Source organism: Mesocricetus auratus, unplaced genomic scaffold (genome assembly GCF_017639785.1).
Source record: "Mesocricetus auratus isolate SY011 unplaced genomic scaffold, BCM_Maur_2.0 Super-Scaffold_100011, whole genome shotgun sequence".
Classification (NCBI taxonomy): domain Eukaryota; kingdom Metazoa; phylum Chordata; class Mammalia; order Rodentia; family Cricetidae; genus Mesocricetus; species Mesocricetus auratus.
Genome location: NW_024429195.1, coordinates 62,347,213 through 62,373,665, shown reverse-complemented (window position 1 = coordinate 62,373,665; position 26,453 = coordinate 62,347,213). Strand labels below are relative to the sequence as shown.

Sequence of the window (26,453 nt, the reverse complement as noted above, 5' to 3'; positions counted from 1 at the left end):
GGAAATATATATCACATTGAAATTAGAAACAATAGAATCTTCTATATGTCAAGAAATTACAGATATATATATATATATATTATGTACTAGCTACTTACATATGTATATAAAATATGTATGGATATATAACTATATTGCACAATATATATGAGCATTATATTATATAGAGAAAGAGACAGTTTTCTGTGTTAGACTAAACAAGAAATATAGCCGTTTTCTTGGCATGAACAAGTATATTATTTCCAATATTAAAAGCAATTCTCAAATATCTGAAAAAATTCAATTAAATGTCTGACTCCAGAAAGAAACTTGTACAAATTAAAAAAAAACTCACAGGCCAGCAACCAATATATGCCTTTTGGTCTTAAAATGATATTATACATATCAATTGAAGTGTAATAAATAAGTCATATCAATACTAGTAACTGTAAAACTCAGAAACACAAAACACTTTAATAGGTTCTTTTACAAAAAAATACCTACAGGCAAAATTTAACGAATAATCTATTTTAAATGAGTATAAATCTTGACACAACCCTTTGCTTTCATTTGTCCAACTCTTTTCATCATTACTACGTACACCATCCTGTCCTTAGAGTGAGGTGCTGGAAATATTAATGTATGCTTCTAACACGAATCATAAAAACTCAGAGGTAGATATTGGGGTTAAAGCTGAAGACTAAATAAGTGAAGTGACCAACCACTAGAGATTTCTCACCTCTAGCAATGTTCAAACTGAGGGGCCGATCATGCCCTCTGATTGCCTCTCCAAACTGCATTGCTTCTCAGACTCTCTCAGACAGTAATGCTGGATACCAAAACCCTCAAACTGATCCCTCAGACTGCACTGAGCTCTTTATATTATCTCTAATGTTGAGTGGCCTTGAACTCACAGAGATCCATCTGTCTCTGTCTCCTGAGTCCTGAGATCAAAGGTGTGTGCTACCACTACCTGGCTTCTATGCTGTAACTAGCTTTGCTTTCTGATCTCCAGGCAAGCTTAATGATATCATAAACAGTATACCAACTCATATGCTGAACAACAGTGTGTACATATTCCAGGGTAAAACATAAGTGGCACAGGTTGGAACAAATAAAATAGTTGCCTTATTTTGTTTTTGATGCCTTGAATATGCTAGAAAATATAATAAATTCCCCAAAGATGGGCCACTCTATATAAAATTTGTCAAGCTCCACTGATTAAGTCCTGTCTAAGCTTCCAACGGATCTTTGGTTCTAGGAAACTCATGTTGTAAACTCTACATATAATTAGGTAAAGAATTTGCTTACAGCAAACTCAGAAACATCTCGAGACAGAATGAGAAAAGAACTATTAATATGGTGGCTTCAATGAGAATGAACCCCATAGGCTCTTATATTTGAATACTTGGTCTTCAGTTGGTAAAACTGTTTGGAAAAAATTAGGAGGTGTGGCCTTGTTGAAGAAGGTGTGTCACTCAGAAAAGGCTTTAAGGTTTCAAAAAGCCATGGTATTCCTAAGTTGCATGATATAACCTAAGTTTTCTGAGGTTATATCTCAGGATGTGAGTTCTCAAATACTGCTCCAGCATCATGCCTGCCTGCCTTCACTCATGCTGCCTACCATGACAGCCGTGGACTTTAACCCTCTGAAACTATAAGACCCAAATAAATGCTTTCTTCTATAACTTGTCATGGTCATGCTGTATTATCATTGAAACAGTAAAGTAAAATAATCAGCATGTGGGAGTTCCTAGTTGGACAATAATTTAGATTCAGTTCTTTTTCACAATGGGTAATTGATATGACACAATTAAGGCTTAGTGTTTATTTTTATATTTTTGGTTGTGAGCCTAGCCTTTAACGGCTGAGCTATCCAGCCCAAGTGTTTATTTTTAAACAGTTGTCATGAATGCTCGTTAATGTAGCTATATTTCTTTTCTTTAAGAAATAGAACCTTTTAGGCCTCTCACAGGACTCTAATGCTTTCATTCTCATATTTTAAATATCATCTATTACAACTTGCCATTCTTTGTAATGATCCCAGCTATCTAGGAAAGTGATCTTCCACTTAAATCATTACTATAGTGGTCTGTAAATTCAAATAGTACAGAAAGCTGCCCATTACAAGCAGGCAACACATTTATACAGCTTGACTCAAATTTTGAAGCAACTATCAGGCAGGAATCATATTACAACTTTATTCTTTCTAATACAGTAAGGAGAACATTCATGACTTTTATGTCTTCAAAATATCTTAAATATCAGTCAATAACATGAGGACTAGATAGTGATTTGGTAATAGTGATTTGGTAAATCTGATCTCACCCACATAAAAATGATTTATAAAATAAGCTTTATGCAATTGACTTGCCTTGTCTATCTTCCTATTTTCTTGCCTGCTAAGTAAAAATAAACTACTTTGTCAATATTTGCTTGGTAAGGCAACTACACTGAGAGTATTTCTCAAAATTGTTTGACCTCCAAAAAGAGAAACATATTCTCTGGCCAATTGAAGTAGAATGCTAGTGCTTAGCAGAGTCAGAGGAAAATACTGATTAAACTTAATAATTGTATTTCTGTCCTGAAGTGGAAGACACGTGTCATAATGAAAGTAGTGATATGTGACTATCTTCATAGAAAGTGTATTTTGATTCTTTTATAGTGCCTTCAGCTTATTACCTATAATAATAACAAAATGGCACACTAAATATTGTGAATATTATTCATGTAAACATTTTATAAAAACACAGGATTATAACTCTATTACAGTTCTTATAATGTGTCAAAGAAATATACAACAATATTTTACTTTTGAGCAAAAAGAAGAACGCCATGATACATACTCAATATTAGTAATATTTAAAAGTCTCATCATTGTACAATAATTAAACTAAAAATTTCAGTAGTTTTGAATTTAATATCCATTTTCCAGAAAATAATTAAATATTTTAAGTAAAATATTACTCTAGTTTAAAATTACTTAAATATATATATGTTCATATTCATTTTTATTTTCCAAGAATTCCTATATGATCACAAAATTGATTAAAGAATGATAATATCAAAGAAAATATTTTTCTTAAAACACTCTGCTGAATAACAAATATTAGTATTTCATTTAAGTAACTAACTCTTAATGTCAGGCAGAACCTGACTAGACATTTCATTAGAAAACTTAACACAGCTTTGTGTTATGTAAGTACATTGTGTTAGATTAACCATAGGTTTAATAAATATTTATTGAGCAGATATTATGGGTTAGTTAGATATGGAAACCATTTTGTTAAAAGTCAGGTAAGGAAGGCCCTGTTGTGATATAAATTATAATTTCACAGAAAAGAATATGTAACGATGTATACATATTATAAATAATAGCATAGCAGATGCTGCAGGCTGTGTACAATAAAAGGAAGGACTACAGAAGTGCCACGCAGTTAGCCCTGTTGGTAGGTTCAAAAAACTGAAGCAAAGCCCGGGAGCATTTTTCTTTATGAACATTAAATAAAAGTGACTTCAATACCTTATTGATTTTATTGAGCACATGCACGCACATAGAGAAGCACATTCACATAAGCCATACATCATCTTTGTAATGCCTTTCAAATGTACCCAGTAATGCTGTGAAGGGCTGATCTGGCAGTAGATAAGGACCCCAATTCCATAGGCTGCGTTTTGTGAATAGCAATAGATACGCACTCAATTTAAAAATGCAATTCTAAGGTTGGCCTATTGAAAAGGAAACAGAGACACCAATGGCAAAAGTGCAGCTAAAAGCATCAGTACAAAATCCACTGAAATCAGTGTCATGACTTCCTTATTGTTTACTTTATGATATTGTTTACTTTACCCCTAAGTAAAGTTTGTATTACTGGTTCTGCTTAAATGATATAAGGCAAACGAACTGTTATTGACACTGGTAAGGAAGACAGTCTGCAGCTTCATTTGTTATTTATTTATTTATTTATGTATTTACTCATTTATTTATCTGCCTATTTATTGTGTGGTGTGTTTGTGTGTGTGTTTCTGTGTGTGTGTGTGTGTGTGTGTGTGTATGTGTGTGTGAGAGAGAGACAGACAGAGAGAGAGAGAAAGAGAAAGAGGGAGAGAGAGAGGTTGGTAGTAGGCATGTATGACCTTGTGGGATCCCAGGATCCAGCTCAAATCCTCACATCACCACAACAGAAGTATCTGTACCCACTGATCCATCCTGCCACTGCACATGGCATGAAGTTTTAACATCAGTTTTATATGGTAGCAATTCCTATCATTAGCTAGGTTTATAGTGTGGTTAATAACATTTCACGGTCTAGAAATCAAGACAGTTATAAAAAATATGCCTTGAAAATATCTTCCTTGTATAATTTTGTTTACTGCTTTGAGACTCAGCCTGTTATTTTTTCTTTTTTAATTTAAATTAGAAATAAGCTTGTTTTACATGTCAATCCCAGTTCCCTATCCCTCTCCTCCGTTGTCCCCACTGCCCCCCATCCCATCCCCTTTCTGCTCCCCAGGGAGGATGAGGCTTTCCATGGGGGATCTCCACAGTGTGTCATATCATTTGGAGCAGGGCCCAGGCCCTCCCCCATGTGTCTGGACTGAGAAAATATCCCTCTATGTGACATGGGGTCCCAAAGTCCATTTGTTTACTATGGATACATACTGATCCATTACCAGAGGCCCCATGGATTTCCCAGGACTCCTAACTGACACCAATGTTTAGGGGTTCTGGATCGGTCCTATTCACCCTGTTTATTAGTGGACAACAGATGGCAAAGTTCCAGTTAGGAAACCTAGAAACTGCATGAGTCTGCTCATATGTACTACTGATATGAAGTCTTTAAAACTAGAAAGCAGGAAAATACACACCTTCTTCCAAAGAAAGATAAACATCCAATTTAAATCTTTGACCCTAAGCAAAATGCAGCCCTTTCTTACAAATCTTGTGGCTTGGTTGGTGGAGATCATTGCTACTTGTGGTTTTCTGGCCTTACATACATATTTTTGAGTCCAGTACACTACTTGCCTCTGTTTTCACAGGGTTAAAAATATTTCTAGTTTCTGTTGAACAATATTTCCAAGAATGTCACCCAAGGCATGATTTTTACTGAGGTTTTGAAGCCAGGATAGCAGCATTCCTCACCAGCCAGTGTGAACTCATTTCAGCAGACAGGTGCCACAGAATATCTCTTTGTTTACTCTTGAACAGTGATGGATCTTGCAACAGTATTTGTATAGTTTCTAATTTGTGTCATAAGCCATTACCAAAGTGTGAGCATTCTGGCCTGCAACAACATTTAAATTTGAGACTTACTGCAACATAAACAAATCTCAAAGATCTAGTATTTAATGGGAAAGGTCAGAATGGAGAATAGGTTATATAATTTGTTCAGTGCTGTTTGTATAAAACAGAAAAGATATTGCTAATGTACTTATTTTATTATATATAAACAAAATGGAGAAAAATTCTTCTTGTTTGTCCTTTTCTATGTTTTGAAACATGAAACAATCAAATAAAGTGCTTTCATGACTGGGAATGTTGTGCCATGGCATCAGAGCTGATCACTATTTTATTTTTTTATTTATTCCTGTGAGAGACTATTTCTCCACCATTAGCTGCCTTTGATTCTTTGTTCAGAATTAGGACCCTATCAAATGTTCCCTCTTCCAAATTATAATGTCTATTGATATTGCCATGATTCCTGTCATGTTTATGTTGCTGTTTCTGTGATTGACTTTCTGTTTCTAATTTGCGTCATTATTTGTTTTATTTAATTAATAGATTTAAATTTATTGTAGATAAGTATTTAGAGGAAATACATTGCATGCACAAGATTTAGACTATTCATGGCTTCAGGCATCCACTGGGACTCTGGAATAAATCTCCATGCTGAAGTGTGTGTGTGTGTGTGTGTGTGTGTGTGTGTGTGTGTGATTCATGTATGTTAAATAAATGGGAAACTGTGTGATCTGAATAATATCCACATTTTCAAGTATAATACTAATATAGACTGTGGAGGAAGGGGGCATTTGAAGAGATGTTTTGATGGCAGTAGCTCTTTTCACCTTCCTGAATAGATTAATGCTGCTATCTAAATAGTTTGGAGGAGTGGATTTACTCTCTCACCTAACTAGTCTTTTGTCACTTGAGAACAGTTGTCCTCTGCCCTTTAGGGTATGACAACAAGGTACAAAGCTGGAAGTATACCACAGAAAGAATTCCAGGAGGTTTATCTTATTGTTTAGCCTTCAAAACTGAGAAATAGAAATCTGCTCTCTACAAGTTACTGAGACTGGGAATATTGTTATAACCGCTCTAAGTGAATGTACCCTCTACATATTTAGCTGTATTAGTCTTTATGATTTGCCTCTTTCTCTGCCTTTTGTCAGTTCTGGGAATTAAACACATTGGGTCTTCAAATGAGTTTAATCCACAGTGAAGAAGCCATTGCTTCCATCTAGTTGATTAGCATCTACCTATCTCCAGAAATAGAATCTTACTTCTGCAATGGTTAGTACCAAGTAAATGATACAGAGCATGCAATTGGCAATCTGCAACCTCATTGTTGAGATAGAGTTCTGACATATTTAGCATTCTCAGTCCTCACAGGGAACATTTATCCTTGACACAACTAGTAGTTCACAGCTTCTAGTAGGACTGTTTTTACCTCTGTGCTCATCCATACTAATTGATTTTCAATCACTCTGCTATCATATAGTAGAGGAAAACACTGAGGTTTTTTTCTGTATCACAGTGATCAGTGAGTCTGTGTATTAAACAGAGAAATTAAATAGCTTCTTGCTAGTCATACTTGCTGACTTCTATGGAAACATCGCAGCACAATACATACAGTATCTGAGATTGTGTAAAGCCACATTGGTTCCCCATGTCTAACACTGTCCAGGCAATCACAAATGTGCTAATATTTCTTCACATTGAAAAGGGAAGCCAACCCAACAATCCCTGCAAATTCCATAATTCTTGTCATAAGGTGACTGCAGACATACTGGTCTCTGGAACCTACTTCAGCTGGCCTGCCACACCTGTCCTAAAGTGTTGTTCTGGTCTCCATCTGTGTTCAACTGTTTCCCATTGCTCCTCAGTCTAGTTTGATGTTCAGCCTCCCCCACTATCTCTCAGATTTCTTGGGTTTTACTTCTACAGATGCTCATTTTCAAGCTTCTACAGGTTCACCCAACTACTATTCTTAATTTTCTCTTCCCTGAGTTTCTTAATTAGCTTAGAGAATCAAATTATTAAATCTAGCAATTGAAGCTTTCCTCAGCTTCAAAATTTGCATTTCAGTATCCAACATGTGTCTGAATGGCACATAGAAACTCGCTATCCAAACCAAAAGCCATTCTTCCTACTACAGGGCTACAGTTGATGACTGCATTTCCACCAATTCTCCTAGCTGAAATCATCAGGGCTCCACTCCATATCCTTCTGACCTTTCTAATGTTACCCATCTGACACTTACAGTCACCCTTCTTAACACTTGACTCAGATATGTCATTGTGCTCAGCAGCTACATCAGCAAATGTTTGCAGAGAGGGCAAAGGAGTCTTAGAGTGAAGGTGGAACTGAAAACCTGGCCTCATCATCCTGTGCCACTAGTAGTTATTTAACACTCTCTGCCCCATGTATTTTATTATGATAATAATAAGATTCAAAATGACTGTTCCATAGATGTGTAGTAAGAATTCATATATGAAAAGTGCTTAAAAGAGTTCTGATTGTCCAAGTCTAAATCAATAATAGTGATTTAATTTTTGTTTATTTTTTATAAGCAAAGTCTTTCCTTTAACAAGATATAGTATTCTCCAAAAAGCTAATGGAAGATTTTGGAACTAGGTTTCAAGAATCTATTATGGAGTACCTTCCAAAGCTGACTAGAATTTTCTTTTTTCAGTTTTCATGAAATAGGAAAGACTCTTTATTTTGCTGTCTTTTGTTACCTTTCTGTTTTTCAGATTGGTTTTAATTCCTTGACAATATTGTCAGCTCCTACAGTGCAAGGACCATATCCGATGCCTATTCTGTTTCCCCATTAGTCTCTAAAACATGTTGTTCACAATATGCTCCTGTAAATATTGCCCTTTTGAGTTATAACGAAGTGGCATTTGCTTGCTCCAACACACCACACAGGAATATATAAAGAAAAATAAATGCAAAACCAAATATCTTTGTATCAATTGCCATTTGAAGAATCTAAATGGTGTTGGCATCAGTTTCACAACTTCTTCTTCATCTGAGAATACCAAATTGTACAAACCCAGTCACATTAGTGACTTGAGTCGTTTTCCTCACTACACCCACTCAGAAAAGCAGAATGCTGCCATGTTACATTTAATAAAACAAGAAAAAGTAATCTTCCATTATATGAGTGGAACAAGAAGTCTATATGTTGCTTATTAAGTGTGCTAGCTAGTTAAATCACAGCTACTGGTCTTCAAGGGAAGTAAAGTTCCCTGTCTCTGAGAGAGAAATTTAAAAACTTGAGAAAATATATGGAAATTCAAATTATGGTTAGTGAAATATAATTACACAAGCAGACAACAATTGGGTCTTTTAAAGGTCTTGGATGGGATTGTGGATTAAGAAACTGCACCCGTGACCCTATTGCAAAATATTGCACAGCATAACCTCATGGAAATTTTAAACCCAGTGAAAAATAGATATTCCAGAAAATGATATCTATGATACTTTAGAGAGAGCTAGGAAGTTTGTCACCTACTAAAACAACTGTCCAATAGTTCTCATCTTTAATACCCTCAAATATGAGATTTTTATACTTGAAAAAATAACCTGAAATCAGTGTCTATAAAATGGTTAGAATTATTCATAAATTATTGAGAAATTATAGGCCTTTGCATATACTGTCGTATAAATATATAAATGATATTTCTTCGAAGTTTTAAATTGCTTTCACATACGCTATCTCGGTGGTGTCCTAAGCAGTAAAGAAAAATGCAAAGCTCATTTTCATGCTGTTCCTTTTATAAAAAAAAAAAGGATGCAGGGTTGCCTCAACTCTCAGTTCTGTCTATGAGTTCAGAAAAGAGCATGCGATAAAAAGGCTAACAAGCTGAGTGCTCTGAATTCCTCAATACTAGAAATAAAACTAAAAGTGGGAGGTTATAAATATGTGGGTAGTGGTGAGCCATGAAAAACACTGTTATTCTTAGATGAAAAGCCTGAGAGGCGTGCTTATTTCCCTCTAAAGTTCTACCCGTAAAGAACAGATCCTTGGGCAGAGTGACCACTGGGATGTTTTCCACACCTGCTCCCCTTTTTTCATAGCACAAGGGCTTCAGTACCTGGTATGCTGGTCCTTTGGCTTGGGCTTTGAAGAGAATTAATGGGTTCCAAAGGGAGCAGCCTCCAGTACTCCACTGACCATGACTGTGCTAGGAGGACAAACAGGTTTTGAAAGCAGAAATGTGGAATGCTTAAAACTCCACATTTTGTTATAATAGCTGGAATGCAGAGGGATGGATGGTTTGGGTTTTAACTTTAGTATTACATTCCACAGAAGAGACCTTTGGGTTTTTCGAGCGATGACTTACAATACCCACATCAAACTTAATTTTATTATTGTGATTCGCCAATTATCCCACCTGCTTTGCAGGGATTGATCGGTTAAGCAATACAAAGTGATTGCTACTCTTAATCATTATAAATGAAAAACCTGAGGCTCAGCAGGTAAGTCACTTGCCTGAAGCCAAACAAACACAGAAGTGTCAGGAACCATGCTACCCTGGCTTTAACAAGCAAGAGCAGTTTTCCAAATAAATATATTATCAGGGACTTCTGAAAAGAAACTAGAGTGAATTCCAGACATAAAGGTAAAAACAATTTTACCAAATAGTATATTTTATTCTGAAAAACTACAATGATCCAAAAAAAAAAGAGTTGCAGAAATGGAAACTGGAGAGTGTGTGTCAACTTTCTCATTCCGTATATGAGAAATGGATTCTGAAAGAAACAGAATTTTCCCAGGATCATATTGATAAATAAAGACAAACATTAAAATTTCTGGACAAGTGATTATGCTTCTTCATCAGAATTCAAAATGTTAAGCTGTTTACCTTTTGCAAGCAATTTTCCGTCCAATAAGGCAGAGTGCAGTGCATTCATTTAAAGGTAATTATTGAATTATTAACAAAAACAACCATCCACTCAAGTGAGCCTGGAGAGAATTTTGAAGAGAATTTTGAAGAATTTGTAAGAAGGAATTGCTACTAGCAGATCTCTAGTCTGTGGAATGCAAACAGACAAAGAGCAAGGCACACTTGATCTTGTGACTTACATCTTTTCTGTTTTTTTTTTCCATTGGCTTATAAGACAGATTCAGGTTTCACACGCTGGCCTAGGTTGCACTATGAAACTGAAGATGACATTGGTCTTATTACCTAGGATCCTAGCATTTATTTAGTGCTGAGGACCCAATCCAGAACTTTATTCACACTAGGTCAGTAATCTATCAATGGAACTACACGTCCAGCTTTTTTGAGGACTCAAAAAAAATTGCAATTATGTAGAAATGATAGTTATTTTGTGAAAAGCAAGCATAATAACAAGTTTATAGCTTAACTTCCAGATGGATTTAATATAAACAGTAACTAATACTATCCGCTGGACCTAGATAATAACTTAGGCAATTAAGAGTCAACTGACTTTCTGCTCAACACCATTGCTGCCACTGACAGTAAATAGATGCATATTTAATACTGGAGTTAGGTTAGTTTCGGTCAACATTTCATTAATAATATAGAGATCTGAAGAAGTTCTGATTATTTTTTCCTCTCAAGAGCACAAAAATGGATTGTAAAGAACTCTTTGTGCTCTTAGATGTAAAAGTGGGTATTCTGAATATATTCAGGTGAACTAATAACCTCAAACCATTTCCTATAAAATGCAATCTATCTGAATAAGCCATTCATGAAGCATTTCATTTAAAAACAGAGTGTTAAAATTGTGTATTTCTCTTCTGGGACAAGAAAGAAAGCTTTCAGACTCAGCCATGTTATTACCAACTATTGGGAGATAAAGAACTGACTCTGAAATTGAACACTGATGCTATGCGGAACTGAGATGACTCCTGCCTAACCCAGATGAGAGCAGAAAGGAGCAAGCACACACACTAAAAGAACTTGCAAAGGAATGTGATTGCAACAAAGAAACAAGTCAGAGTATCACAAGGTACTGAGCTACTGTACAAAGAGAGTCTGGACTCATCTAAGAAATCAAAGAGAAGGTGTACATGAAATGAGCTCTGCTATATAACAGGAAAAAATGTTGGAGGGGAAAAGGATAGATAGGTGAGTTCCTGTGACATCAATGAACATAAAGATAACTACAGAGATGGGAGCAAGGCTTAGGGAGGAAAAAGTAACCTAAAGGGGATTGTTGAGGCCTTGAGAGATGGGTTGGTAGCAAAGGGCACCAAGTGCTCTTGCAGAAAACCCGTGACCAGCTCCTAAGGCCCAGGTCATGAAACTCAGAGCTATCTATAACTCCAGCTCCAAAAGATCCAGTGCCCTCTTCTGGCATTCACACACATATAATTAAATATAAAGTGAATATGTTTTTTAAAGAGAGATGATGATGATCATAATTTGAAATGATATTTCTACCAAAGATGATTATGATTTGGAGAAAGAGAGATGGTGAGACACCGGAAAAGACAGCCACTGTGGAGCAATGGTGAGAGATGTCAAAATACAGTGTAAGTTTTAAGATGTAAAGATGAACTAGTGAGTGCACCCTCTTTGAGAGATGAACAGAGAGCAGAGAATTGTGGTATCCATTGCTACTCACAGTATTCTAGTTGGGAAATTGAGATAGGGGTTTTTATTTGTTCATTTTAATGGGAGACATATTAATACATTTTGAATGAAGAAATCAACAGAATGCTGAAATTATCAGTTATGTTTTCATCCTGTAGCAACAGAACGATATGTCCACTTATGGAAGAAAAAAAAATCTTGCTAATGCCTATTGTATTCATTAGTGTTGAAACAGAATTCTTTCTAGCAGGCAACAGTCTTGTACCTAAAAGTTAAAGGTTCAATGAAGTTTTAACTATTTCTTTTTTTTTTCCATTTCATCAGCTAAAGTACTTACAGATTTTAATTAAGTTCTAGAGCACATTAAATTATCTTTGTTGAAATAAAAGAGCTCATTAATTATTCATTCATAAAATGCCATGTGCTATTTGCATTAGAAAAGAAGTTTTGTTTGTGCATTGACTCTTGTACTCCTGATGATTTGCCACTTAATGAATTGCAAATCTCCTAGTACTTTGGAGCATCAGTTTTGTTAAATCAAGGTTCATCACTTAGGAGGAGCAATATACCAGGATCCCAATTCACTGTAACATTACGCCTTTGAAATATTGTGATTTACTAAGTATAAAAAATGAAACTTTAATCAAGCTAAGTGATAGACACATATTTTTTAGAAAAGTTAGCACTCTGACAACTATGACAAGGATCTAATAAATCACGTTTTCTGCATGAATATTGTAGTTTTTGTATTTAAACATGAATGTAGCTTCCTAAGTAAAATATTTTTATAGTATTAAATTAAACTAACAATGAAAAGAATTTTCTTTTCATATCCATGGATTCTGGATCTGTTAATTCAAATAACCATGAATCAATAATGTCAGAAATAATATCTATACTGTACATACGGATTTTTCTTATCATCATTCCCTAAATAATACAATGAAAATATTTATATAGAATTTATGGTATGTTATTTATTGTATAACATATAATGTAATTTGAAGTATATGAAAGGATATAATTTTACACATATATGTCACCATTACATATAGAAATGTGAAATTCTATAAGTTTTATTATGTGCAAGGGATCCTGGAACCACTCTACTCATAGGCACCATGAGATCATGTTATAAATTTGGTAATTAGTATGAAAATAGTGGCACAGGTTGAACAAATATATTTCATTTCAATTGCTGTCCAAAAGACATATCAAAATTCTTTTTAACTTATTTACTTTAATTTAAATCAATCAATTAGGTAAAAACACTCCCTGAATTTTTCATGTCCATGGAGCCAGTTAACCCTCTTTAAAATGCTTCATTTTACCTACCTCCCAGAAAGCACTGTGCCAGGCAAGGATGACAAATGTCCCTTGCCCACAGAGTTTACAGAATGACAGCACTGCCTTTGCAAAGCTGGAGGGCTCTGGATGATTTAGTGGAAGTAAAAGTAAAAATAACTTCAGTCAGCCTGAGAAAAACAAAAATTGAAATATAAGAGCAAACGTGATACTGATAAGCTGTTCCATTTAATACATTATATGTAAGAGTCAGTCCCTTGAGAAAAGGACTAACATCACAATAAACAAAAAGCCTTAGCAGAGGGAAACATTTAACCACTGGCAGGTTTCTGCCCGTTTACGTCATGGTTTTATGTGGTGTTGGATGAGAAAAGAAGGATGCCAGGAACCAGAGAAAAGACTGTAAATGTAGGTGAGAAGATGGTGATGGATCATTATATTATGCTAATGATTTATGTTATTAACGGGATAGGTACTCTTTGAGCTGTGATAAACAATGGCCCTTTCTTCCATTTTCTCTTATAATTAAGTTCTTATAAAAACTGCATTACTGATTCTAATCAGAATGACAATGCAGTGTAAATAAAGAACTATCTCCCCTGGCATCTGTGCTGTTGTCCCTTTCAACCACAAGTTCTCATTGCTAAAATGTAGCACCTCCTGCCTCCGGAGTGCTGGGATTAAAGGCTTGCACTACCAAAGCCAGGCTCATCGTTATGTATTTTTAAATGACCCTTTCCAGACTGAGGATACAATTGTTATTCCTTGGGATTCTCAACTATGAATGCATACTGCCTGTGTCAAATGATCTCTTTATTAATGGGCATGACTGTATGGCCCTTTTCCTTTAGCATATGATTTTAACAGATAGATATAATAAATCACATCTGATTGACTTTTAGGAATTGAAAGAGACTTGCATCTTGGAACAAATTCAACTTAGTCATCTTGTGCATTCTTTGTATACATACACCTATCCTACTTCCTGGGTAGGATTGCACAGAATTATTAATGCTTTAAACATTTGGTAGATGTTTCAGTAAAGCCATCTGTGACTGATAATTTCTCCCAAGAAGTATTTTTCTTAAACGATTTTCTAATTTAGATTGTATTTGTTGACCTATTATTTTCCACTACTCAGAGTTGTGTCATTGTATCTCAACAATCGAGTACATATTAAGTAAATGTAACAGAGGCAAATTCTGAACTTCAACTCTTGTTGATACCACAGAGTCCTTCAGGAGTGCATCATCTGGTTAGAGGTCTTGAGACTTCAAAGAACCTAAACTCTCACCTTCCAACTATTTTTTTTCCATTTTTAAATTTAAATTAGAAACAAGCTTCTTTTACATATCAATCCCAATTCCCTCTCCTTCCCCTCCTCCCCTGGCACCCACCGAGGACCCCCTATCCCATCCACTTTCTGGTCCCCAGGGAGGGTGAGGCCCCATGGGTCTAGGCTGAGAGAGTATATCTCTATGTGGAATGGGATCACAAAAATGGGAATTCATAAATCTATCTTCAAGGTGATTGTCCAAGAAATATAAGTGGAATGAAAGAATAGGGCTAAAAAATGATTACAATGGCTTCAATTTTAGGTCAAAGAGAGGATAAGGACTGTAAAATGATAACAATTTCGAGAGAAGAAAGAAGCAAATGAGAAGCAGAATTCAATTTAATTTTCAAAGTAAAACTGAAGTCCTTCATACACAGTGTGTACTGTGCTGAGGACTAGCTTATGGTTATCCTTATACTTTTCTAAATGCGATCAGAACATTGAAGTACAGTGTGGCCAGCTCTGTGGCAGATGCAGCTCAGTGGGCAACTACACCTCATAAAATGCACAGGAGACAGGGACATTTTTCAAGAGATGACACCATTCCCGCTGAACACTTACAGATAGGAGAAATTCTCCAGCTAACTCTTGGGTATGTACCCAGAAGACTGAACATCCAACTACAGAAACACTTGTTCATCAATGTTCATTGTGGCCGTATTCATCATAGTCAGAAATTATGAACAGCCTTGAAACCTATCAATAGATGAAAGGATAAAGAGAATGTGGTACATTTACACAATGGAATATCACTCAGATGTTTAAAAAGAAAGAAATCATGAAATCCACAGCGAAATGAAAGGAGACAGAAAGCTCCATTTTGAGGTAATTAACCCAGACCCAAAAAATACAGTTATTCTATGTTTCCACTTCTATGTGAATGTAAGCTGTTAAGTCTTCAATAAGTAGGCTACAAATTTTACAGCCACAGAGGTTAGGAATAAGGGACTGGAGGGTGGAAAGCATGCATCTCTTTTGGAATGGAAAATGGGATAGTTATGTGGATGAAGATGGTGGTGATGGTGGGGGAAACTGAACAAAAGAATCAAATGGGGGTGGAGAGACAAGAGAGTTGTAAGGGAGACAATAAAAAGAGGAACATTATGTAAAACTGAGGGTCATTTGAGGGGTCATATGGAAACCTAATACAGTAGAAACTTTACAAGGAATGCAAACCACACTTACAGGCATGTCCCATAGTCAACAACAGGTTGGAAATACAGAATAAACTCTGTGGTCGTTTTGGAGAATTTTTGCCTTATAATGCTTTTATTTTTTCCTCACAGGTATTTTGCTTATATATGATGGTTTCTGATTAGTACTCTTATGAGATTTCTACGCATGATGATGTATATGTTTCTACATGCATATGTATTTTACGTACTTTTTTCTGGAAATGTCTGTTTGCTTTATAATGAGAGATCTAGAATGAGAGACAGAGTATGTATTTGGGAGGGTGGCAAAGTAGGGAGGGTCTGAGAGGAGTAGGAGGAGGGAAACCATAACCAGAAAAATCTATTTTAAATACACACACACACACACACACACATATATATATATATATATATACATACATACATATATAGAAAGAGGCAGAGACAGACATAGAGAGAGAGAAAGAAAGAGAGAGAGAGAGAGAGAGAGAGAGAGAGAGAGAGAGAAAGAGAGAGAGAGAGAAAGGAAACAGAACAATTGGCTTACATGTGAGTCGTACAAGTTGCTGGAAGGCTGCAGTTTTGCAACTTGTCACCCATGCTGGGATGTGCATTTTTGTGATGCAACTGCCTTGGTGTCATATTTGCTCCTGTTATTAACTTCTCACACATAATCCTGTCAGTAACTTTAATAAATGCATTGGTTCACACACACACACACACACACACACACACACACACACACATGCACACACACTCAATTCCATGGAAGAAGCAACAAAGGAAGAGTCACATCAGGCCAAATAAATTGATAGATAGTGAAGGGGAAAACAAATAAGAATGAAGAAAGATATCGGTCATGATGACTAGTGGCTGCTGAGAAGGATGGTGAAACCAGAATGGCAAAGGACTTTGACTTTGCCACTTATGAAGTCAACAGTGGCCTCTGGCAACAGAGACTTCCATGCAGTGCAACACACGGAACCCAGACTGTAGTGGGATGGAGCCTGGTAGGAAGAGTTTGAAGCAGAGATGACTTGGAGAAGGCATTTCTCAAGGAGTCAAGTCTAGCTTGGACAGAAGAAAATGGAGAGCCAAAACTCAAAAGACGTTTTTGTTTGGAGGTCAGAAAACAAAGGAAACATTATAAGTAAGGAAGGGAAAAATTCAGAATTTACAGAAATAGTTTAAAATATTCCTTGTCAGTCATATAGCAAATGTTTATAGATCCTCTGTATTATTTTTGAAAACACCATTCCACGATAAATAGCAAAGCTCTCTTTACAGTGTTAGCACATGTTTTAAATAAACAAGAAAAATAATGGAAAGTCAATGAAAAAAATCAGATATTCTTATTGTATGTATTTCAATTCTGAGGTCAGCTTAAGAGACATGAAAACTTACTAATAAATTATGTTTTGTCACATTTGAATAGGCAATGTCACATTTTAACATAAGGATTCATTTATTTTGTTTTCAAGAAGAATGACGATCTTAATGAAAATAAAATGTATCTGTTGCAAGGACTTTTAGTTTTGAGCAGACGTGTCAAGATTATTTCATGTGTTACATTACAAACATCTAAATGTCTATCAAATCTGCAGGATATGAAAACACTTGCAAGAAGAGTGGAATCATGTGTTATGTTCTAACACTTCTTTTGAAGACTATTATATTTTTCAGAGACAGAAAACTAGTCAACCAAAAATGATGGGAGTTTTCAAATGATAGAGTGTGCAGGAAAATTTCAAGAGATCAAAGAATGGCCTCAAATGATTTTTACAGTTGTTGAGTTGGTAATTCTTAATATAGCAAAATATGTAAACAACCTGATACCTTTTTTTACATGCCCCATTTTTCAGTCTGATATTTCATTTCAAACAGTGAGAGATTGCTGATGTGGTGGGACAGCCCATGATTGAGAAGCTGCCCATTCTACTACAGTGTTAGACTTATGCCTGATTATTCCTAAAATACATGTCCCATGATTATATTATGAGGACTTAATAAAGTACTACAAAAATGCAGTAGCTCTTCAAACTTCAAAACAGAATTATAAAATATGCAAATTAAGATGCTGTTTGAACTAACTGCTTCCAAATTCATCATTTCTGTCTAGAAGGTAATTACTTTCTCTGTCCCTTATATGAACTGAAAACAAACTTTCAAGTGTGGAAAAGTGAGATTATACCACCACATACGGTGAATATTTTTAAAGCAATAGATCAGTAACTTGCTTGAGTGATTTGGGAGATTACATAGGAAAATGAAAGGCAAAAGCTATAGACAACTAACAATCCTATTTAATCTCTATGGCAAGATTTTAAAACAATTTAATTTACTTCTTACTTATGGGGGAGGGAGGGCATGTCCATGTGTGTTTGCACAGTGCAGGTGCCTGCAGAGGACTGCAGGGTCTGAGAGAATCCATAGAACAGGAGTTGTAAACTGTGGAGACCTGCCTGCCATGGTTGCTGGGAAAGCAAACCCCAGTCTCTGGATAAAGGTCTCTTGACTGCTGAGCCATTTCTGTAGCCCTAGTCACTTCATTATGTTTCCATTTAAATAGGAGTTGGTACAGATGTCATTATTGTCCATCATGCTAGATTTTCCAAAAAGAACAGTATCATATTAAATGATAATTTAGGAAAATAACCATATTTGCTTTCACACCCAGATGTTTAAAGTATTAGAAACTAATTTGGTGTATTTTTTCCTGTGTGCACATATCCAAACATACTTTTGTCTGCGTTGTGGTGTGCATGTGGCCAGAGGACCACTTGCAGGAGGAGTCAGTTCTCTCCTTCTGCAGTGTGGGTTCTGTGGATTCAACTGAGGTCATCAGACAGAGAGATAACCAAACTTAATGTAGGGCCATCTTCTTCTCCACTGGTCCTCAAACGTCCTAAGGCTGCGACCCTGTAATATAGTTCCTCAGGTTGTGGTGGTGACCCCCAACCATGAACTTATGCCTGCTGCTACTTTGTAACTATATTTTTGCTACTGTTATGAATTGAAATGTAAATATCTGTGTATTCTGATGCTTTTGGGGGGCCGTGATCCATAGGTTGAGAATCACTTCACACTCAAGTATGTTGATATGTCTCCATGTATGTTACTGATAGGACCACAGAAAACAGACACATGAGGGGCATTCTCTAATATGCATATAGAAACCTAATTTCAGGGTGGCGTTATTATTATATCAGTCTTTAAGTTGCTAACCATTCAGCTTTTCATCCAGTCACTCTAGGTTTCTTTCTCTTTTTATATTCATAGTTCATATTAAAAATCCATGGAAAATATTTATTAACATAGAGACAATACTTTTCTAAATCCACTCATTCTGTAAATACACGAAATGTGAGTCTATATTGATTGTTTTATCATCACACATTTTTAGGATTCTAAAATTGGTATTTCTAATACTACCACTTAGAAATACCCTGGGATAGATTTTAAGCTTGTTATTTTTATGCACTCCAGAATTTTGTCTTTATTGACTTTTTTCTTCAACACAAGTGAAACAGTTGACTGTTACTTTCTTTACATCCCTTTCTATTTGAAATAACCTTTTTAACTAAAGACGCTGTAACAACATTTCCTGATGCCCTCAAATTTCACTAGTCCTGAACCAGGACTACTCATCAAGAACATCCGGTTAAATAAGGGTCCTGTGTATAATGTCAATTCTATTTTGTTACCTCGTATAAAACTGTTGTGTTTCCATGTAGAAGAGGTCCATAGCAAATATAGGAATGTCCGACAACCCAGCCTAAATCAGAAGCTGCCCACCATACCTAAAAAATAAAAAAGATAATAAAATGCCTGTCTTAACCAGAAAAAAAAACACCATGTGGTAGGAGTGTAAAACCTCAATTACCTCTCCAGGTTTGAGGCCATATATGGAAGACATTGTCCAGTTCAACATTACAGCATATCCCCCAGTAGGTCTAACCACACCCTAAAAGAGAGGGGGGAAAAACGAAGTTAACGTTTACAAGATATGCTAAAAGGTTCACTGTCATCATTCAATTTACCCTAAAATTTACAGATTTAAATCATTTACTATTCTATAAACTAAGGGCATTAGAGTATATACAAGAAAAAAAGGAAAAAGGTTAGAGTTATGGAGTTGTTTGCACTCTACCGGTCATGGTCATGAGAACATTTTACTGTCTTTTGTTTGAATTGTAATTCAGCCAAATGTATGTTCATGGTTGATATTGATACTAGAAATTGTTAATGTTTGTAACCTTTGCTATGCTACGTGAGTGTTTGTGGGTACTAGAGGTCAAAACTCATTCTAACAGGAATGTGATATGTAGCTTATAAGTCTTTGGGTAAAAGATGTTTAGAAAGGCAGATTTAGACTTTGACATAGCAAGAGGCACTCGACATTCCCACACCAGTTTCAAAAGGCAATTTTAACTTGGTTCATCTGTTCCTATTTGCAGGAGATCTTTGCAGCTGTGAGAGCATAGAAGTCGTTTGATGTTGTCAAGCTTCCAGGTGAGCTCCCATTGAATAATTGGCTTAGAGGCCTGTGGCATTAAACCGTGGCCCATCCCCCACTAATGTTCTTTGTTACAAAGGCAGGTTTAGCCAAAGGCTGGAAAGGCCTTTCTTGCCTCCAAAGGGCCCAAGACAGAACATGCATGACAGAATGCGTGATTCCATGACAGGTAACCTCTGACAGGTTAAAGAAAGCTGCCTAAGACAGGCACAGTCATCTGTCCTGTTGCAGAAGCACAGGTATCATTTTATTAAAGGGGGGGATTGTCGGGGCCCGAATATGATTTTTCTGTATTAGGCCTCAGTTCAATTCCAGGAGCTCGAATGTCCTATTGTCTTTTAGATGTTGGCTGGTTACCTCAGGATGGCCTGGCCAAAGTGGAAAATGACTTCTAGTTTGTGTAATAGACCTAGACCCCACACCCATCATGGGGGCTAGTGGGTGTCTGAGGGTTTGTGTACTTCATTCTAGGACCATCTCTAGGGTTACAGGAAGTATTTCCTAGGCAGCCCTATATACATGATAATAGATGCCTTCTTCCAGTACACCTGCTTTTAGAAAGCTATTTAGGAGGATGCTTGAATAAACCAGTGACTCCAGTATGGACTTAGAGCCCTCCTGAAATATCTTGTTTGTAATGGTCATTGGGTAGCTAGGACTTCCCTGATCCACACCCTCACACTCAGGATTGGACCCAGGGCTGTTTGGCTCGTTCCTAAAGACATCAGCCCAGGATGGATGACCCCTGCAGCATAGGACTGACACAGGCCGGACCCCAGCATATTGCCTTATATAGAATTATATCTGAATTATTATTTCTTTGAATTCTCTGATAGAAAACCCAGAGAGTTTATGTTCATTGTTTCCATTTACAGAAAACTGTGGTTATATAACATTCTTAGCAATATATGGAAACATACAACTTCACAAAGTAAAACACAATGCAATTTTGTTAGTAACACACAGTATCAATATTGCATTTTCAAATGCATTGACAGAATAAAGTGAAAACTACTCAGATTAAATAAACAAAATGTTAAATGAAGTTGGCCTAAAATATGAACCAACTTAAGAACATTCATTCCTAACGATGATAACAATAGGCTGCTTAGAGGAAACAAAATTTCATTCTAATTAAGGCCTGATTACACTGCTAACTGGGAATCACATGGCATGATATGGGAGTTGAACAATTCTTTCATGATCATTTTCAGAACTCTGAACAATGAATCCTGATGAGTTAGCCTTCATGGTAACAGATGTGTTTTATGTTGCATTTGGGAGCAAATCAAGGCATTACTACATTGTTACATATAGTTTTCACAAAACTGTTTCCAATACATTCCCTTAACACTAGAAACTTCTCCAAACCCAACAGAAAATTAATATTTGAACACTGGCCACATGACTCACCAAGATAAGAACAGATGAAAAATATGATAATTAGGTCTGTTTATTACGCCATTATAAATATTAGTAATCATTAGTGCCAATAAGACATGAATGTTGACTTGAGACAGCAAATGCCTACTGAGTAATAACAGTGATATGAAATTTACATGCCCTTCACAGCATCTCTGAGCCTACCATTAGAACTGTTTTCTTCAAAACATCATTCCATCAAAAGGCTAAGTATGCCCTAATTAATGGATGTCCTCTTAGTTGTACATTTTTTGCAACACTCCTTATTTAAACACGTGTGCATGATTCAGGAGAATTGCATGGGAATGGGGAGAAGCACCAACATCGAAACAGCTGCTAACATCACTGCTCTCCTCAGGTTCCTCAAATAAAACACAGGCATCAAACTGTGGAACATATCGTATCTGCCAACAATGCCTGGTCTCTTGGTAAATGTCAGGTGCAGCTTTACTGGCATTTGAGAGCCCTTTTCTGTATTGCATGATACAGTTAACATGCAGTTGGTCCTCTTGCTCACCTTGAAAATATTACATATTCTAAGCCTCTTACCAGCAAGCTTTCTATACATACTCAGTCACCAAATCCAAATACTCTAGATGAACTCTAGCATATCTTCCTTTGCTAATTAGTTTCCTTTGCTAATTAAAATGTATTTTCCTATAGTCCAGGAACTCAATGCATTTGGTATTAACAGTTTTCCAAAAACATTTTCCTCAAAACAAATTTTTCAGTCTTTTGGAAAGGAAACACCCACACAGGTTCTTGTTGATCTGTAGGTTTTCATATATTATAGTAGCAAGCACTATTTAATGTCAGCAATGGCTTGTGTGGTGTATTAGAGGGTGCTTTTCACTACTCACGTCGCAGCACTTTATTTGGAAAGAAATGCTTTATGAGAACATTTTTGATATTCTTGAACACAGAAGGTTCATGAAATGTCTTTCATTTTTCTTCTTCCTTTATCTAAAGACCCATCAATAGGTGGAACCCAGTACTTTGCCTGATGTTCATGGAAGTCTTTTTTATTTTTATTAAATTCCATTATGAAAATATACTTAGATCATGTTCCCCCCTGCCTCCTCCCAGATGCTCCACATTCCCTTACCAGATTTGGGTTTTCTCTCTCACTCTCTCATTCAAATACTTAATAAAAGTAGCAAGAGAAATAAGACAAACATACACAAAACAAAAATCAAAACAAAGAAGTAAATTACTAATGAGATTTTAAAAATGTCAAAACTAAGCAAAATGAAACAAAAAGTCTACAAAAGCAGAGTTCATTTTGTGCTGCCTGAGTACGTGTAGGGGCCTGTTCTGGAGTGTGGTTGGTAAACCCAGTGAGACTCATTGGAGAAAATGTATTTTCCCTTTGCCTTTAGTTATCAATTGCAGATAGACTTTTGTTTAGGTGGGTAACCCTGTGTCCATTTCCCCCTCTCAATGCTGGGACCCTGTCTGGCCAGAACCTGTGCAGGTCCTGTGCATACTGCTGCAGACTCCAGGAGTTCATATGTGTATCAGTCCTGCTGTCTCGGAAAGATGCTGTTTCCTTGAAGCTACTGTCAGGCTCTTCATCTCCTCTTCAGCATAGATTGTCCAGCCTCGAGAGGATTGGTTGGATGAAGCTATCCTATTTAGGACTAAGTACCCCAGATTTCCTCAGTCTCTGCACATTGTCCAGCTGTGGGTCTCCATTCTGATTGCCACCTATTGCAAGAAGATGGTCCCCTAATATGGGTTGAGTGAGGCAGGCACTGCTCTATGGGTATAGAAGAATACCATTAGTGATCATTTTATTGCTATATTTCTGTAGCAGAATAGTAGTATTAATCTTTATCCTAGGCCCATGATATATCTAGAGCATGGTTCTTGGCCTCTTTGGCAGTTTCAAGTGTGGGTTCCATGTCATGAAACAGACCTTAACTCTAATCAAAAAATGGTTGGTAACTCCTAAAACATTGTTCTGCTATTGCATCAGTAACTCTTTCATGTAGGTTACGTTGTAGGTCACAGAGTTTATAGCTGTTGATACTGATATAACTGTTGATACCTTCTGGAATCCAGTTACAGATGAGGGCAGGGTCTGAAGATGGGTGGATCAGCAACAGAGAAGGCAGAAAATGGACAATTCTTGGTTTTATGATAGATAGACAGTGCACATCTTAGTATATCTTGACCTATTCTGACAACCTCTATCTCTCACAGGCTTTATTTATACACAAAATCATTTCCTCATAGACTTTTTCTAAAGTCTCCCATGATTATGTAAGCATATCAAAGTAAAAGAAACAAAATGAGCAAACAGCAAATTTCATGAGAACTAAAATCTAACATTACAATCAAATCAATTCTTTTAATTCAATATATATCTTTTTCTTAAAATTGGTGTCATAAAGCCTTATGGTTACAGAAAACTAGAAAGAATGTTTGGCTAAGTTAATAGATCAGAAGTTATCTCCTACTACCTGTTATTTCAAGTTTCTCCAATTGTATTGATCTGCTATACTGAATATCTGATCTTTCCATGGAAATCTAATTCCTCAGCCCCTTGTTTATATTATTTATTTATATCTAACATAATAGCACCATTCTGGCTCTTAACTTCTGATACACTGTGTTTTGCTATTTACACTGTCTACAATCAGAGAATTACTGATTTGACAAGTTGCTCAGGAAGACAGACAGTTCACTGAATTTCCCTTTTGTATCTGTCATAAACCCTTACTTAAGAATGGTCACTATCTTTATTATAATCCTACAAAAAACAAAAGTACATCAAGATTCCTAAAATCACTTATTTTGCTTTTAGGAGGGTACCTTGTCCATGCTCATTCCATGTTTCTGGGGCAGAACACAAAAACCTAAAGAATCAGTCATAGATTTCCAGCTTCTAAACTTTCCCTAAGATTTTCTCCTTTAGATACTTGTTCCAGGTCCTGTGTCTTATCCTTATGGGCACTACTTAAGTAATAAGTTCTATAGACGACTCTATATCTGCATAGCTAAATCTCCCAGGGAATCACCATAAATGATATTCTTATTAACATTAGGTTTCATAAGAATTGTTACATTGTCCCAGATCTGGTCTTCCATGAGGGTCCCGTAAGAGCAAAGAATTCAAACATTAAACATGTCAAAGACTTAGGCAAGAATTGTACAGCAAATTCTATTAAGGCAGCTAAGAGTCTTTCCAAGAGATCTAAGCACTGTGATCTTTGCCAAGCAAAGTTTCAAGATGCTTGACCTTACCAGATGTCTTTCTTCTCTGGTAGCATTCAGAGGACCTTCAAGTATCAGCCACACTAGTCAGTAGGTTTGAAACTTGTAGTTAGGCACCAACTAAAGTTTTCTACATACAAAACCTTAAATGCTATCTTAGTGTTGATGCATTGTATCAAGGAATTATTTGTTATCATAATGGAGTAAAATTTTATATGATAAAGTGACTAGAAATTATAAAGAACAAAAGGCTTGAGATACACAACTGTATTAATGTGGTTGTAAAACCTAGAAGACAAATTTAAACTATGAATTAGATTTTTCTATTCATCAAATGACTAGTTCTTGATATGATGCTTACCAATTCATTATATAATTACTCAGTATTCAGACCTATGATACTAAAAATACTTTGAGTCTAAGCCCTTTAATCAATCATAAATAAAAAATCATTTATATTATAATAGCTAATATTTATAGGCTTAGTTATTTTCTTTTATAAAGGGGCTGCACTTGTAATCATGGACCCTACCACTGAGCTATACTTACAGTCTAAATTTATTTTAAATATTACTTCTGACATTCTAGAAACTATTATTTTTAATGTAACCTATACTGGTTTAATTCACATTGCTGGAAATGTCAATTAAATAGGGAGTATTATCAAATATTCTTATTACAAACAACTCAAATGGAATTGAACGAGAGTCAAAGGCCATGATTTCTACTTTAATTGTTCTTTAGTACCCTCCTTTAAAATGACTCTTAAAGATTTAGTCAACACCAGTTCATTAATAAATTATAGTTGTGTAATATGGCCAGGCCTGCTAAAATATTGAGATAATGGACTTTAAACATCAGAGAATTTTTAATGATGTGAAAATATGGAATGATGCAGATCTATGTTCTGCATGTGGATATTTTATAAGAAGTTCAGAAGTAAAAGAGGAAAGAAATATTAGGTTTTAAAGACATTATTGTGAATAGTAATATGTTAATAACCCAGGGAGAGAAGTATGCTTTCTTTCTTGCCTGTTAACTATGGTTTTCAGGTAATGATAACTGCATGTGAAGGAGAAATCCCGTTCAGACTTAGAATACAGAAATCATCCTCAAATAACCAACTGTTGATTTACATTCTAGGTAAGGAAAATCAATCAGGAACTATAAATATCTATTTCTTAAAAAGTGATTCTTGCTGTATTACCTAGGCTGGCCTCAAACACCTGGGCCCAAGCAACTCTTTTAGCTTCAAGTAACTGTAACTATAGATGTGTTTGTCAAAACTGGTTTTACAGAGGATAATTTTAAAGTGTACATTGGATATTATAGTTAAGGTAAAATTACTTATTCAATAATACTACTTTCATTGAAATGCAAATTTAAGTTATTTCAGTCATCTGGGTGTATGTTACTACTTTCCACCAGTGCTTACACTCTATCTTAAGTGCAAAAGGTTTAGGGATCTAATGAATTCTCAGAAAAGCCACATATAGTACCAACATTCTGGACTCCTCAGGATCAGACATAATCCTTAGGATATGAAGAAGCTGAAAAATCTTCATGTGATTACAATTCTCAGTGTCCAGAAGTAACACATGACATGAATTCTGTATCAGAATGGGAAGTATGAAAATATAGATATTTTTTGAACACATAGAAATTTTTACAGTATAGAAAGAATTCAAATTTAGGCCCCAAAAAAGTAAAGGATGGTTTCTTGTCACCC

At 35.8% G+C, this 26,453-nt stretch overlaps 1 protein-coding gene across 1 annotated transcript in view; it reads right to left on the bottom strand.

Annotated features, from left to right (window-relative positions):
- Acss3 (acyl-CoA synthetase short chain family member 3) overlaps window positions 1-26,453 on the bottom strand; it is a 169,623-nt gene that overhangs the window by 65,694 nt on the left and 77,476 nt on the right. Inside the window, exons 6-7 of the mRNA XM_040754956.1 lie at window positions 19,451-19,531; window positions 19,272-19,367 (exon numbers count right to left, since the gene is read on the bottom strand). Coding sequence (XP_040610890.1) covers window positions 19,272-19,367; window positions 19,451-19,531 — 177 coding nt within the window. The remainder of the gene's footprint in view (window positions 1-19,271; window positions 19,368-19,450; window positions 19,532-26,453) is intronic.